This window comes from Octopus sinensis, unplaced genomic scaffold (assembly GCF_006345805.1).
Source record: "Octopus sinensis unplaced genomic scaffold, ASM634580v1 Contig16470, whole genome shotgun sequence".
Taxonomy (NCBI): domain Eukaryota; kingdom Metazoa; phylum Mollusca; class Cephalopoda; order Octopoda; family Octopodidae; genus Octopus; species Octopus sinensis.
In genome coordinates this window covers 28232-43874 of record NW_021834368.1, presented here as the reverse complement: position 1 = coordinate 43874, position 15643 = coordinate 28232, and the positions used below count along the sequence as shown (strand labels likewise).

Genomic DNA, 15643 nt, shown 5'->3' with positions numbered 1-15643 from the left:
GGTCTCTAGTAATTTCCATGAGATCGACCATGAGATCCCATTGTCTCTTAGTTGCCAGACGTGATTGGCCAGCGATGTTACGTACCTCCTTTCCAGAACTCTGAAGGAGGACCTATGGCTGGAGATACGCTGCTTGAGAGAATTCCCAGTACATTCAATGCATTTCCGTAGGCGCATGTTGTCGGTGCTGCACTTGTTGCTGTTGTTGCTGCTTGTTTGTTGAGCGAAGCGGTCTTCGTCCCATTAGTGGGAGAAGTCCGAAACGTGGTCCTTTGCTATTCGTAAGACCCGCAGAAGAGAAAGCAGGTCAACCCCCGACACCGAGAGCATCGACGGATGGATGAATGCGCATCAAGGCTCAGCGGTTGCGTAGGAAGTCGAGGACAAGAAACAGGAAGAAAGAGTGAGAGAAAGTTGGAGCGAAAGAGTACAACAGGAGTCGCCACCACCCCCTGCCGGAGCCTCGTGGGGCTTTTAGGTGTTTTCGCTCAATAAACACACACAACGCCCGGTCTGGGAATCGATACTGCGATCCTCCGACCGCGTGTCCGCTGCCCTAACCACTGGGGCATTTCGCCTCCTGCTGTTGCTGCTGTTATTGTTGTTACTGGAGCTGGGGCTGCTGGTGTTAGCGTCGCTGAATGTGGTGGTGACGACGGTAATATTATCGCCACTGCGCGTGTTGTCGATGTTCCACCTGTTGTCGCTGTTGCTGCTGTTGTTTGGAAATAGCTATCCTTCCAATTCCTATTCCTCACGGAATGTTTCAGCTGGCTGGCTCTGCTGGCGTTGACGTTCTTAGAGGTAGTGGTGGCGTCAGCAATGCTACCGCCACTGCCGGTTACGGTTAAGGCGCTGTTGTTGTTAATATTGCTGTTATTGTTGTTATTATTGCGGTCTTCACCAATGGTGGAGGAGCTGCCACTGTTGCTAGGGGTGACATTAGTCGTGGTTACGCCGGTGCTTCTGCTAGGGCCACTGCTGCTGCTGCTGCTGCTACTGCTGCTACTGCTGTTACGGCTGACGTTGGCACTGGATCTGTTGCTGCTTCTATTGGTTATTGGTAAGGTTGGTGTTGGTGGTGATGCTGCTGTTGTTGTTGTCAGTGATGCTGCCAACGGGAGGACTGCCAATGCTGTCTGTGATGCTGCTGTTGCTAACGTTGTTAATGCTGTCAACTGCGGCGATGGTGGTGGTGTTGTTGGTTCTGTTCTCATAACTATTGGCTGCTATTACTTCTGCCGGTGGTATTGCCAGGGTTCACTAATACTTCGGCTTGATAAACGACCCCTTTGGGTTCGCAGAAGCTTCCTGTCGAGCAACTCTTGCGGGCCCTGTATGAACAACCTGCCTCTTCCTGTGGCTTAGGGGCACTAACTACAATACTCTTACAACTGGGGGCATAGCTAAACGAGACCCTAACGTTGTGCCTGTTGAAGATGAGCCGCACCTATGAGAGCTAGTGAAATGCTTGTCTACTAACTTAATGAATAGTCTCCTTACGGACGTTATTGTTTTAAGGGAGAAGTGGTGAGGAAGCAAGATAAATGGTATTTCTGCGGCTGTTGGGTTTTGGCATGTAGGTGATGCGGTCCCTAAGTCCGTTGTCAACGAGGGCCTCGTTATAGTACGGGGCCGCTGCATCGAAAGCCTCTTGGTTGGAGGAAAGGCTCGTAATCTTCTTACTAAACACCCTCTACGAGGTTCTTGAACAGGATGGGTGGGTGGCAGGAGGCTATGTTGATGTGCGTTAGCTTCTCGTTTGGTTTGCGATAGGGCCTGTAAGTACCGGCGCCCAAGTTGAACGTGAAGTTGGTCTTTATGCTGATCTTCAATCTCAAGGAGGCTAGCGTACTGATTAAGTGTCTTTTTTAATCCTGCCTAATGTATGTCCGCTTGCTGCCTCTGTAGTTGCAAAAAGCGGACAAAGAGAAACTTTTTCTTAAGGTTATCTAGAATATACAACCCGATGAGATCGCATACAACAGCGCCGTCGTAGACTCCCATCGCTACGTCAAAGGAGCCCGTAGGGTCGGATTGCTTGACCCATGCCGAACCTTTGTTGAACAGCACTGTCTTTCTGGCATGCATGATAATTTCTACATCTCTGTCGCTAATGCTGGCGAAGCCCCTAGTGAAAGAAAGCGCCTTGACCAGAAGCCCTTTTGATATAGACGGGTAAAGATCGACTATAGCAAATTGGGTGAACCTTGCTTTGCCTCTTCCCTTGTAGCTGTTAAACCATGCGGTCACTTCGCTGGTGCTGCTTTACAGGGAAAGGTTGGTGGGCCTCCTTATGCTGTTATTGATATCTCTTAATATGTGTTTGCTCGCCAGACCGATCTCGGATTTGGCTGGATTGATCTGGCGACATTTGAGGTTTGAGGAAAAGTTCCGTTTATAATCTTTTATGGTGATGAAAGCGTTTCTTTTAGCAAGGATCTCTACCTTGTCTTCTATCTCTTGTTCGTTAGCTAATTTTTTGGCTTCACTGTTAATGTCGCTATATTTGTGTGGGGGAGATCCTATAATTTTGTGTGCCGTTATTTTCTAGTAGTCTATCATACTCTAGGGTGTCTATCGGAGAAGATTAGGGACTTATCTGAGTTTTAATAATGTAATATCGGCCCGGAGCTTGCGTTGGAAGGAGTAAAGGGACTTTCGGAATTTCTGTTTTGGGATGATTCCCAGCAGGTCCGCCTCCAAGGATTCGAGGTCCTTGATTCTGGGTGGGTGTTTTCTCGATCTACTGCTATAGTTGTTACCCTCCGGGGATGGTGCGGCTAGGTCGTAGCAGAAAGCATTCTACCTCATACGCCTAATCACGTCCATTATCTTTTCCAGCAGCATGCGGGTGTATAGTTCGTTGGATGGCGTGGGGATGTTTTTGGTGGAGTATCTGAGCTCAAATCATTCCATATTTATGAGAGACCCGTGGTTTCCGCATATATGTAGATGCACGGCACTGGTCATCTGTTTAACAGAAACCACGTTGTCTTTGTGAAAAACTCTGGCCAGGGACCGAAAAGAATCGTTCGTAGAAAACATAAATCCGGAGAAGAAGCACGCTCTAAGTTGTAGAGCAGTGTATATTTTAAAACTGGGGAATGCTCATTCATGGGATTACCCTGGGTTTTCCGTCCATATATATATATATATATATATATATATATATATATATATATAGACGGGTAAAAATCGACTATAACAAATTGGGTGAACCTTGCTTTGCCTCTTCCCTTGTAGGTGTTAAACCATGCGGTCACTTCGCTGGTGCTGCGTTACAGGGAAAGGTTGGTGGGTCTTCTTATGCTGTTATTGATATCTCTTAATATGTGTTTGCTCACCAGACCGATCTCGGATTTGGCTGGATTGATCTGGCGACATTTGGGGTTTCAAATTTTTGCTTTCAAAATGTGACCTCGTGCGTACCGTTGGCGATTTTTTTCCTCTGTCTTCCTTTCTCTAGATCTTTCCTTCTCCTATGTTTCCGACGAAGAGCTCCGCTCGAAACGTTAAACCCTCCTTCTTTCCTTCTTTCCTGAGCGTCCAATAATACTATATTTGTTCCACGTCCTCGCGTTGTTGTGTTTTTTTTTGTGCTTTCTTGTTTGGATTAACTTATATATATATATATATATATATATATATATATATATATATATATATGGTGCGGTGAATAAATTGTCGTCTAAATTACGCAAAAATGAAAAAAACACTCACATCTCTATTACAGGGTTTTGTAAATGAACAATCTGATGTGATTAATTTAATACAGTGAGTTTCTCTGTCCCATGTGAAGCATAGGCAGAATAGCAAAGTAACAGAACCTAGATAATGAATTACAAAGACTATGGAAAGAGCGGGTAAAATTTATCCCAGTAGTTATAGGTGCATTGGGAACTAGCCCTAAAGATGTGAACAGCTGGATAAAGGAAATAGGTAAAAAACCCAGTGAAGTACAGCTGAGGAAAACAGTGTTATTAGGGACAGCTAAAGTACTTATGAAGATTCTTGGCATCTAAATCTACTTGTTGTAGCCCGATGTTAGGTTTCTTTTCTTTTCCAACCGTCTAATCTGTTGAGTGTATGATAATAATAATAATAATAATAATAATAATAATAATAATAATAATAATAATGATAATAATAATAATAATAATAACTGATGCAGTACCAGGCAGTGGCTCTCACTGATGCAGTACCAGGCAGTGGCTCTCATGGCTTCTGATCTTAACTGATTGGAAGTGTTATCATGTACATTGTTTTGTCTTGGTATAAAAGATGGGCTACAGCAAATATTCTGCTCAATACCACAGATTTGCTTGTCAGTTGTTTGGCCTTAACCAGTTGAGCATGTCCCTTAGTGGCTGACGATATGTGCATCTCTGATCACGAGCAGAAGTAGTGGTGGAGCATCATGGCCGTGTGTTGAGAGGGATTCTTTGGGGTTTGAATAATTCACCTCTGGAAACATAGGTGTTTCGTTCAACATCCTAAAGCAACCCTTATTCAGGGACCTTTTGAGCAGGATGGGCTACTGAACCTGAAGAAAATTCTAACTGGGCCCCACCTGCAAAATCATGTGCTGTTTATCTTGATATGAGATCACCATGTCGCGCACATATGGTTCTGATGCATGTGCCTGGTGTACCTTTATCAGACGGGTAGTCATGATGGGTATATTGGGCTTCGTATATTTTACCCCAGTGTCACTTTGATGGCATGAACTGCTCTCTCACTCAATAATAATAATAATAATAATAATAATAATAATAATAATAATAATAATAAACATGCTTCCTCATTGATATGACTGTCCCAATCGATATAAACGTATCTGTCAAGACCTGCCAGAAACTGAGCAAATATAAAGAGCTGGAAATAGAAATCAGCAAAATGTGGAACCTGAAAGCTAAAACAATACCTGTTGCCATAGGTGCCCTGGGAATGATAGCAAAAGCGGCTGATTGCTACCTAACTCAAAACCAGGAAACCCCAAAATGGCAGAAATTCAACAGATAGTGCTCATGGGAACTGCTCATATCCTACGCAAAATACTTTCTATGTAATCTCAAGTTTTAAAACAAACCTAATTTTCGTATGGTTTTTTAGGCATTCACTAGTACAACACTAAGTACAAAACCAAATAAATGGCACCCTAGGCATAACACCAACATGAACTTCCAACTTGTTGTCTCTTGAGGTCTCTGGGTGAGACTTGGACCCAGCTTGTGCAAATGTAAAGCAAAATAAAACAGAATAATAATAAAATCACCAACTTCTGGTTAAAATACCTAACAGGAACACATAAAAATCTATCGAATCTCTCCGATTTGTTGAGAGTATAGAAGAAGAAGAAGAAGAAGAAGAAGAAGAAGAAGAAGAAGAAGAAGAAGAAGAAGAAGAAGAAGAAGAAGAAGAAGAAGAAGAAGAAGAAGAAGAAGAAGAATAAAGGGATGAACGTTATTCCTCATATCCCGCAAATATCATTAAAAAAAGCATAGATAGACACGTGAGGAATATATTTCAATCCTATTCGCTTATTTTACAGCAGTGCTCTACCCACAGAACGAAGACACAACAACATATATATATAAAATCTGGAAGAAAAGTAATGTAGATGAAGATTTGGATACAGCAATAAACCTTAATAAACTAGCTAACATACATATCAGAAAAGTAATGTAGATGAAGATTTGGATACAGCAATAAACAAGCTAACATACATATCAGAAATAGAAATAGAGCACTTAAAATGAAATATACACTAGGAAAACGTAGATAATAATTACACAATAATATCACAATCACTGGGACTATAAAATACAAAAACAGACTAACAAATCTATCAAAAACGAAGTAAACAACGAAAGACAACAAACCCAAACCGAAGGAATGTATAATGATGAGCAAAATGCACCAGACCAGAACATCACAGACAAAATATGAACGGCCGCACTAAAAACAACAAGGCTTTCTACCCTCCACCATAACTCTTAGCTTGGTGTCTTCACCCACCAGTATTGTGTCAACAATCTCCTCGAAGTCCGCAGGGGCAGCCTCGATTAGCATCTCTAATCTCTGTTCCTGCCAGTTCTGCTGTTTGATTTTGTTTGCTTGGAGGATTATTTTTTCCTCTAAGCCTAAGGTGATTGCCGCCACCAGTCAGGCAACGTCGACCTCTGATGGAATATCCTCCTCATAGTTTATCATTACTAATTTAGAGGCCTTATTAATATTATAAAGTTTACTACCTGGAACAATTTTATATTTTTTAATTATTTCTTTCTCTAAAAGGTAATATAATTTAACATCCAATTTATAGAGATTCCTAAAATTGTTCCAGATAGTAAACTTTATAATATTAATAAGGCCTCTAAATTAGTGATGATAAACTATGAATTGGATAATAAAACTGAACCTTATGTACCTATGCACCCTAGAATTACTCTGAAAGACCATAAAGATAATTTTTACTCAGACCCTAAATTTAGATTAATTTGTCCATGTAAATCAGACCTTGGTAAATTGAGTAAACTTATTTTAGATAAATATATTAAGAAATTAAATAAACTTAATTACTTAAAATTATGGTTTAGTAATGATAATACTTTGAATTGGTTTAATAATATTAAAGATAAAAATCGATATAAATTTATTCAAATAGATATAGATAATTACTATTCTTCTATTAATGAAATTGTGTTTAATAAGGCCCTTATTTTTGCAATGAATAAAGTGGGAATGACATTTGAAGAAGTTAATGTAATTAAAATGGCTAGGAAATCGTTTATTAAATATAAAAATAAAATATGGGCTAGGAAAGATACTAGGGATTTTTTTGATATACCTATGGGAGCACCTGATTCTGCACAAGCTACGGATTTAGTAGGTATTTATCTTTTATCTGAACTCCAATTAGAAAATTTAAAAATAGCAGCTGAATGGTTACTCTGACAGATTTCCTGCCAATACCTATTTGCACAGCGTCTGGCTGTCAGTTGGGTTTTATTTCGTGCCTTTCTGAGTTCTTCGAGTGACTTTGTAGAAGAGTCACTCTTGTATTGCATCAGAGCTGCACGCTTTGCTTCGATAACTGGCTCCAGCTCTGAGAGCCCAGCATTGAACCAATCTGGGTTTTGCCTTTCTCTCGTGCCGAAAGTATCCATTGATGTCGTATACAAGGCTTCCCTTGTATATGTATATATATATGTATATATATATGTATATGTATGTATATTTTCTTATATATTTATATATACGTATTCTCTTTCTCTTTTCTCTTTTACTTGTTTCAGTCATTTTGACTGCGGCCATGCTGGAGCACCGCCTTCAGTCGAGCAAATCGACCCCAGGACTTATTCTTCGTAAGCCCAGTACTTATTCTATCGGTCTCTTTTGCCGAACCGCTAAGTGACGGGGACGCAAACACACCAGCATCGGTTGTCAAGCAATGCTAGGAGGACAGACACAGACACACAAACACACACACATACATACATATATATACATATATACGACTGGCTTCTTTCAGTTTCCGTCCACCAAATCCACTCACAAGGCATTGGTCGGCCCGGGGCTATAGCAGAAGACACTTGCCCAAGATGCCACGCAGTGGGACTGAACCCGGAACCATGTGGCTGGTTAGCAAGCTACTTACCACACAGCCACTCCACTTGTAGTATAGTTATACTACAAATTTTTATAAGTATTTATAGATTTTGTTATGATCACTAATTTTAGCTTATAATTATAAGGGCATGGAAAAGAATTTATAGTATGTAGAGGGGTTACTATATAAATTAATTTTTATATATTTATTAATCTTATAAGATTTTTAGAATATATAATAATTAGTGGTTTTTAATCATTTAAATCATTTAATTTATTTTGTATTAAGTTTCATTTATCATAGTTATTTTATTAATAAATATTATAGTATAGAGAGATTTTATTCTTTATTTGTGACTTCATTATTTTTACAATGATAAACAAATAATTTTCCCATTCACAATCTTTAATAAAACGTAGGTTCCTCACGCGTAATGAAATCTTCAACAATTTATTCTTTTTTTTGCTAATAACGTAATTCCACGAGTATTCTTATAAACGCTGTAAAATATTAGTTCCTTGATTAAACCTCGCTAAGTTAAGTATGTATTTATTTAAGATCTTCAAATTGTAAATTTTAATATTGTATAAGCCTTTGGAGTAATAATATTCTCCTTATGTAAATATCGTTGTTTATGTAATGATCTAATTATCGTAATTTTCTATATTATTAGATATTAAATTTAAGTTTATTCGTAAGATACTTCTTAGCGATAAATTTATTATTTGATAGCAAGCATACGAGGTGTATTAAGTTAGGCTTTGTATATACATGTTTTAATAGTATTAATTGTAGTTTTAAATTTATAATTAAATTAGATAAACTTTGATAAACTTAGATATGTTTCGACAAAAGATTGGTCCAGGCCATGTCTAATTTAATAGCATAACTTAGATATTTCTTTAAATTTATATTCGATAATTATTCCCATTCATAATTATATTTATAGTACTTATAGTATTTATTCGATACTATATTACTACGAATTGATTATTTCTAAAAGTATTCTACATATGATTTCCGAAAGTTCGTTTAAGTTAGTTTATTTGTATTTTGAAATTAGCTATTTCATCTTTAAATATGAAAAATTAAATTTATTAGGTTTTTATTATATGTGCATATACAATTATTTATAGAGATTATTTTAGATCTTAATTATAATATTTATATACATTTATATAGTTTCATTGATAATTTATATATATTAGTCATTTTGAATATTTATGTAATTAGATATAGACTAATATTGATATTAGATTTTGGGTGGGTTTCCTACCTTATAAATTAAAATTAATATTTAACATTATAGTCGATTTGGATATAATCATAATTGTTAAGTTCTATGTCTCTAGTTTGATAACAGAGTTTATTATAAGTAAAACTATTATATTATATATATTATTTATATCTTTAAAATATTGTTTAAATATTTCTGATTATGTTTTAGATATTTCAATCACCTAAAGAATGACTGTAACTCGAATTTTTACGAATTGGACAGCCATGAAACGATCGTAGTGTTATACTAATTATCTTTTTTTAATAATTTTGATATATATTTAAAATAATATAAATTAATTAATCTTATGTATTGGCTTAAGTTTTTCATTGTATGATTTGCCTAATAGTGGTTTATCTCTAATTTAGTATAATACACATATACATATATATACATACATACATATATATATATATATATATATATATAATATATATATATATATAATATATATATATATATATATATACGCGAGAAAGAAGCAACAAGAATGGATAGGTTTTTAGTACAATCGTTTCATACAAGGACAGGCTTTATTAAAAGTTGCAAAAATTACAGCATATAAACGTGTCCCGTACTCATCAGCTAAAATACATGTGAGTTCTCTAGACATCCTAGTGGTTGAGGCTATACTCATGAAGTAATGTAGATAATTAAGTAACATAAACAGATTTCCAAAGTTAATTCACCCTCTCTGTAATGCTAATAAGCAGGAATTGAGACCCACCTCGTTGTGATTAACAATGGATAAATTTGTCTTCTGTGAGTATGTAATCCCTCATCATATCTCTGGAAATTCATATGTGCACTATGGATTAGGTCACCTTCTCTGTGATGCTATTAAAACTTTTTTAAAATTCTGTGATAAGACTGTACATCATCTTTAAAGAACTTTAATGAACTTTGGAAATCTGTTTATGTTACTTAATTATCTACATTACTTCATGAGTATAGCCTCAACCACTAGGATGTCTAGAGAACTCACATGTATTTTAGCTGATGAGTACGGGACACGTTTATATGCTGTAATTTTTGCAACTTTTAATAAAGCCTGTCCTTGTATGAAACGATTGTACTAAAAACCTATCAATTCTTGTTGCTTCTTTCTCGCTTATAATCACCCCACATTACTGTATTGTTAAAACAGTATAGGTTTTTTTGGTGCATCTAAGTTAGGTACCATATTCAAGTAAATTCATTTAAATTAACTTGAATCTTTATTGCTTTTTGTATATATATATATATATATATATATATATATATATATATATATATACATATACATATGTAAGAAATTAAAAAAGGAAAATACAGACACTTACATGGTTTTAATATAATTTTTAATATATCGGCCGGTTTCGCTATCGCTATTCATGAGCAGGTTATTACATAATTAAGTCATTATATATATATATATATATATATATATATATATATATATATATATATATATATATATATATATATATATAATAACAAAAGGTAAAATTAATTAATTAAAAAGTAATCAGTAATTTCACCAAGCAGAATTCAGCACGAAGAAGACCATTTCATGGTAAGCATAAGTAAGCCCCTTTTAAAGTAGAAGGAATAGCGAAGAATTTTTTGACTGCTATTTCTAAACTTCGGCATGTGGTGAAGCAAATCGTTGCTGAACCCTATTTATTATATATGTATATATATATATATATATGTTGTGAAATAGAAAGATGAATAATCTTGTTGCAGATTAATCAAAAGTTTAACCGATACCTTGGTAGCAAAAATCACAGCAGAAGACAGCACGGTTGGAGGTACAACCATATGGTGTTGCAACCGTGCGTTGGTGCGGATAATTGAATTTTAATATTATTAGTGAATTGAAGAAATGGAGTTGAACGAAGATTGAACAGAAATCGTTTTATTGCATTCTACACGTGTTTCGAAACACGTGTAGAATGCAATAAAACGATTTCTGTTCAATCTTCGTTCAACTCCATTTCTTCAATTCACTAATAATATATATATATATATATATATATATATATATATAAACTTAGATAAACTTAGATATGTTTCGACCAAAGATTGGACTAGGCCATGTCTAACTTAATAGCACCACCTGATAGGATTATGTGAATCCTGTTTAAGTCAAGTTTTGTTTATGGTCCATTCAAGTAGTGAGTTTTTGTTGGGTGAGTTGTATTCAATCATGGGTGACTTATCTGGTATTCCTTGAAGGAATCTATCCAGACTCCGTTTAAAGTTGATGGGATCCTTTTCCTCTTTGATCTCTTTCGGGACAATGTTAAATAGGGCAGGGCCTGTTGAGGAAAAGAAATTATGTTGCAGTCTACATGTATGCTGTGATCTTGAATTGGGCAGGGGACGTATGGACCGTGGTCCCAGTCTTGGATGAACCTTGAAGCTAATGTTCAGGTCGTTTGGCGGTATATTCTCCACATCGTACAAATGATGTACCGCTCACGGCGACGCTGGAGAGAGTAGAGTTTCAAGGCTTTAAGGCGATCCCAATAATCGAGAGCATCCATGCCTTCAATTCGTTTAGTGAGTGCCCTCTAGGGTGATTCAATCCTCGAGATGTTTTATCTTGTATGGGGTGACCACAGTGGGCAGCAGTATTCGAGGTGTGGCCGTACAAAGGAGGAGAAAAGTGGTATGATGACACCTTGTTCTCTGGACCGGAAAGTTCTTAAGATCCAGGAACTCATCCTACGAGCTATATCGACCTTATTGTTGATGTGTGCACTCCAACTGAGATCGTCATCAACAATTACACCCAGGTGTCTGATATTGTTAGAGACTGTGAGCGGTTCCCCTGAAGGAAGAGAGTATGGCTGTTTTAGTGAGGAATTACTTGTAAAATGCATCAGCTCAAATTTTCCCTCGTTCAGTTGCATTTTGTTTCTGTCTGCCCATTGACTCACAGCATATAGATCAGACTGGAGTTGAGTTCGCTCTGCTTCTTCATTGACGATTTGCTGGAGCTTAGTGTCATCAGCAAATTTTTCATTTTGCAGTAATGTACGACACTGGAAAAGTTGTTTATGTAAATTATGAAGAGTAGCGGGCCCAAGACATTCCCCTGGGGGACACCGCTGTCGACTTTTGCTGGGCTTGAGTGGACTCCATCAACTACAACATGTTGTGTTCTATTCGCCAGGAAATACTTAATCTACAGTAGAACTTTTCCACGGTTTTGGGTGAATATATATATATATATATAATTTCTCTCACTCTGCATCTTTCCTCCTGCATCTAGCAGCTCACCTGTGACGGATAAGCGTCCCGTCCAGGTGGGGAACCTTTACGTTAAGGAAACCGGAAACCGGCCCTTATGAGGTAGGCATTGCCCGTGAAGGAACAAACAACAACAATATTTTTTGTATGTCGACTTGCCTAACTTGCTTGTCCTTGTATTTACTCCTCTATCTGCTCAAGTTCAAATCTCTTGAGTAATGCAAAGTGTGTCCTATATATAGAATACTTGTCTCTAATCTATAAACTATTCATATATACTGAACTAAAAAAGAAGCGTCGCACTGTAAAAGATTATTTGTTTCACACATGATATTGAGATTATATGGATTTTATCACCTAACCCAGGCCTAGTCTGAGCGGTGGTTATCCCTGAAAGGGAGGGCAGAGCTCGCAAGTGTGTTTATCGCATCTGTGATCACTTACCACCTAACCGTCGTACCTTGCCCCGTGGCCAGCAAGTTGGAACGATGCTCTTTCGCTTTTTGGGGAAAGGCAGAGGGCCGCTTGTAAGGCGCTTAATCTGCTGCCAACACCAGCTAAAGGGTGGGCTAGGGATACCATGGCTGTTGATGCACAGAGGCTGAGTCATTTTTGGCTCTACCTGGATGGTGAGCGGGTGTCGTCTCTGTTCGTCAAGCTGATACTTCTCCGATTCACTAGTTTCATTGAATCAGAGCCTTGGATCAAGCGTAGACCTAAGTTGGGAGCGTGGAAGGCCGAATATCTGCAGGCTCTCGCACGTCTCTCCCGGACGGCTAATGCCGGTGGCGAGATTTCCATTTCGTCATTCTACAGAGGGTTAGTAGAGGCCAAGTATGACGATGGCCTGGGGGAAACCCTTGGCTTCGACGATAGTCAGCTTGCGGGTTTTTCCGAAGGACATTCGGGAAGTGGCTTTTGGATAACTTCCAAAGATCACTGGCTTGGCAATGTTACCGAGGAACCTTACCAGTTCAAGATTAACTCGCAAGGAATGGCTCTTCGTGCCAGCCCACTTGCCCAAGATGCAGGCAGAGCAGTGAGACTGTTCTGCACGCTATTGTGCAGTGTCCGAAACTATCAGAGTTGTGGGTTTATGTTGTCACATTTGGGAGGAGTACAGCTGTGCTCCGAGTCAATTATAAAATTGTTGCACCGTCCTCTCTGAAAGGGGAAGGGAAGGTTCTGTTTTCTCACTGTAGTAGCAATTGTGGAAGAGGTCGTATGGATATCTCGCATGAAAGTAGTAGTGACAGGCGACTTTATCTCCAGCCGGTGGTTGGTAAACTGTTTGTTTCCCAACTGAAAAGGAAAATAAGGTTGGAGAGGAGTCGCCTACGACTAAGTATATACGAGAAAAGATGGATGAAAGTGGCATACTTGTTGAGAATGTATGTAGCTTCTAAAGAGAGGACAAAAGGATTATTTAATGGTTCAGTAGTAGAACGTGGTCTGTGGGGTCAGCCACGTCCACCACTTCATCATAATCATTCGTTGTCATCATTTTTTCTCAGATTTTTGAAATTTTTAATGTTCATTAAAAACGGAACGAATCACCCCGACCCTTTGTCTGTCCCTCCTGTGTGCAACCCTTGTGGTCAATTAAAACCAATTCGTGCCCTCTCATTTTTTCGAGTTTGGCTGGTTTTTGCGATAAAGTTCTGTTTATTGTAATTGTTGAATTTTTGTTGAACTGCTTTTGTTATCGTGTTGTTAAAACACTTTGTTTGTTCTGCGCTGTTGCAGACACGCTGACATCCCCCTCCCTCACTTGTTTGAAGGGGGAAATACTCAATTGTGTTTTGTTAAAAAAAAATCGATGGTGATATTACTGGACGTGAGTTCAACTGACGTCGATTCCTCTAAAGAGGAATGGTCTGTGTGTTAAAATTTTGGATAAAATAATACAGAAGGAAAACAACGACAATATGATTGAAGCAAAAAAGTAAGCAATTTCGCAGCGATGACTAGCCTCACCAACGAATATCGAAAGGAATTAACTTGATAAATTTAAAGGTCTTCTTCATAAGGAGGAGCGCGATCGAATTGACTAATTACAACTTCTCGAAAAACGGTGATTTTTAAAATCCTCTCTATGAAAAACAAAAGGCTCGACATGGTGACGAAAGAAGAGCTGAAAATGTGTCTGAGGCTTATCTGGAAAGATATAGTATATCTTGCCAGGGGCAAACGTTTTGCGATGGTGGAAGTGCAGTTCTCATCCGAAGATGTTGCTAGGCAACTCTCTACGACCCCGCTGAAAACTAATGAAGTGGTCTTCCTACTTACATACCTGAGTATACGTACTTCCAAGGTTAAGGAAGGAGGATATTCCATCAGAGTTCGACGTTGCCTGACTGGTGGCGGCAATCACCTTAGGCTTAGAGGAAAAAATAATCCTCCAAGCAAACAAAATCAAACAGCAGAACTGGCAGGAACAGAGATTAGAGATGCTAATCGAGGCTGCCCCTGCGGACCTCGAGGAGATTGTTGACACAATACTGGTGGGTGAAGACACCAAGCTAAGAGTTATGGTGGAGTGTAGAAAGCCTTGTTGTTTTTAGTGCGGCCGTTCATATTTTTGTCTGTGCTGTTCTGGTCTGGTGCATTTTGCTCATCATTATACATTCCTTCGGTTTGGGTTTGTTGTCTTTCGTTGTTTACTTCGTTTTTGATAGATGTGTTAGTCTGTTTTCGTATTTTATAGTCCCAGTGATTGTGATATTATTGTGTAATTATTATCTACGTTTTCCTAGTGTATATTTCCTTTTAAGTGCTCTATTTCTATTTCTGATATGTATATTAGCTAGTTTATTGCTGTATCCAAATCTTCATCTACATTACTTTTCTGATATGTATGTTAGCTAGTTTATTGCTGTATCCAAATCTTCATCTACATTACTTTTCTTCCAGATTTTATATGTATATGTTGTTGTGTCTTCGTTCTGTGGGTAGCGCACTGCTGTAAAATAAGCGAATAGGATTGAAATATATTCCTCACGTGTCTATCTATGCTTTTATTAATGATATTTGCGGGATATGAGGAATAACGTTCATCCCTTCTTCTTCTTCTTCTCTTCTTCTTCTCTTCTTCTTCTTCTTCTTCTTCTTCTTCTTCTTCTTCTTCTTCTTCTTCTTCTTCTTCTCTTCTTCTTCTTCTTCAACAAATCCCAGGGCACCTATGGCAACAGGTATTGTTTTAGTTTTCAGGTTCCACATTTTGCTGATTTCTATTTCCAGATCTTTATATTTGCTCAGTTTCTGGCAGGTCTTGACAGATACGTTTACATCGATTGGGACAGTCATATCAATGAGGAAGCATGTTTATTATTATTATTATTATTATTATTATTGAGTGAGAGAGCAGTTCATGCTATCAAAGTGACACTGGGGTAAAATATACGAAGCCCAATATACCCATCATGACTACCCGTCTGATAAGGGTACACCAGGCACATGCATCACAACCATATGTGCGCGACATGGTGATCTCATATCAAGATAAACAG

The 15643-nt window shown here is 37.9% G+C and overlaps 1 protein-coding gene across 1 annotated transcript; it reads right to left on the bottom strand.

Annotated features, from left to right (window-relative positions):
- Positions 1-758: 758 nt before the first annotated feature.
- LOC115230826 (cell wall protein IFF7-like) lies at positions 759-1217 on the bottom strand (the record flags this gene model as incomplete). The annotated part of the gene is made up of 1 exon (XM_029800950.1): positions 759-1217. A coding segment is annotated over exon 1 (459 nt), but the record flags the coding sequence as incomplete, so codon positions are not given.
- Positions 1218-15643: the final 14426 nt, after the last annotated feature.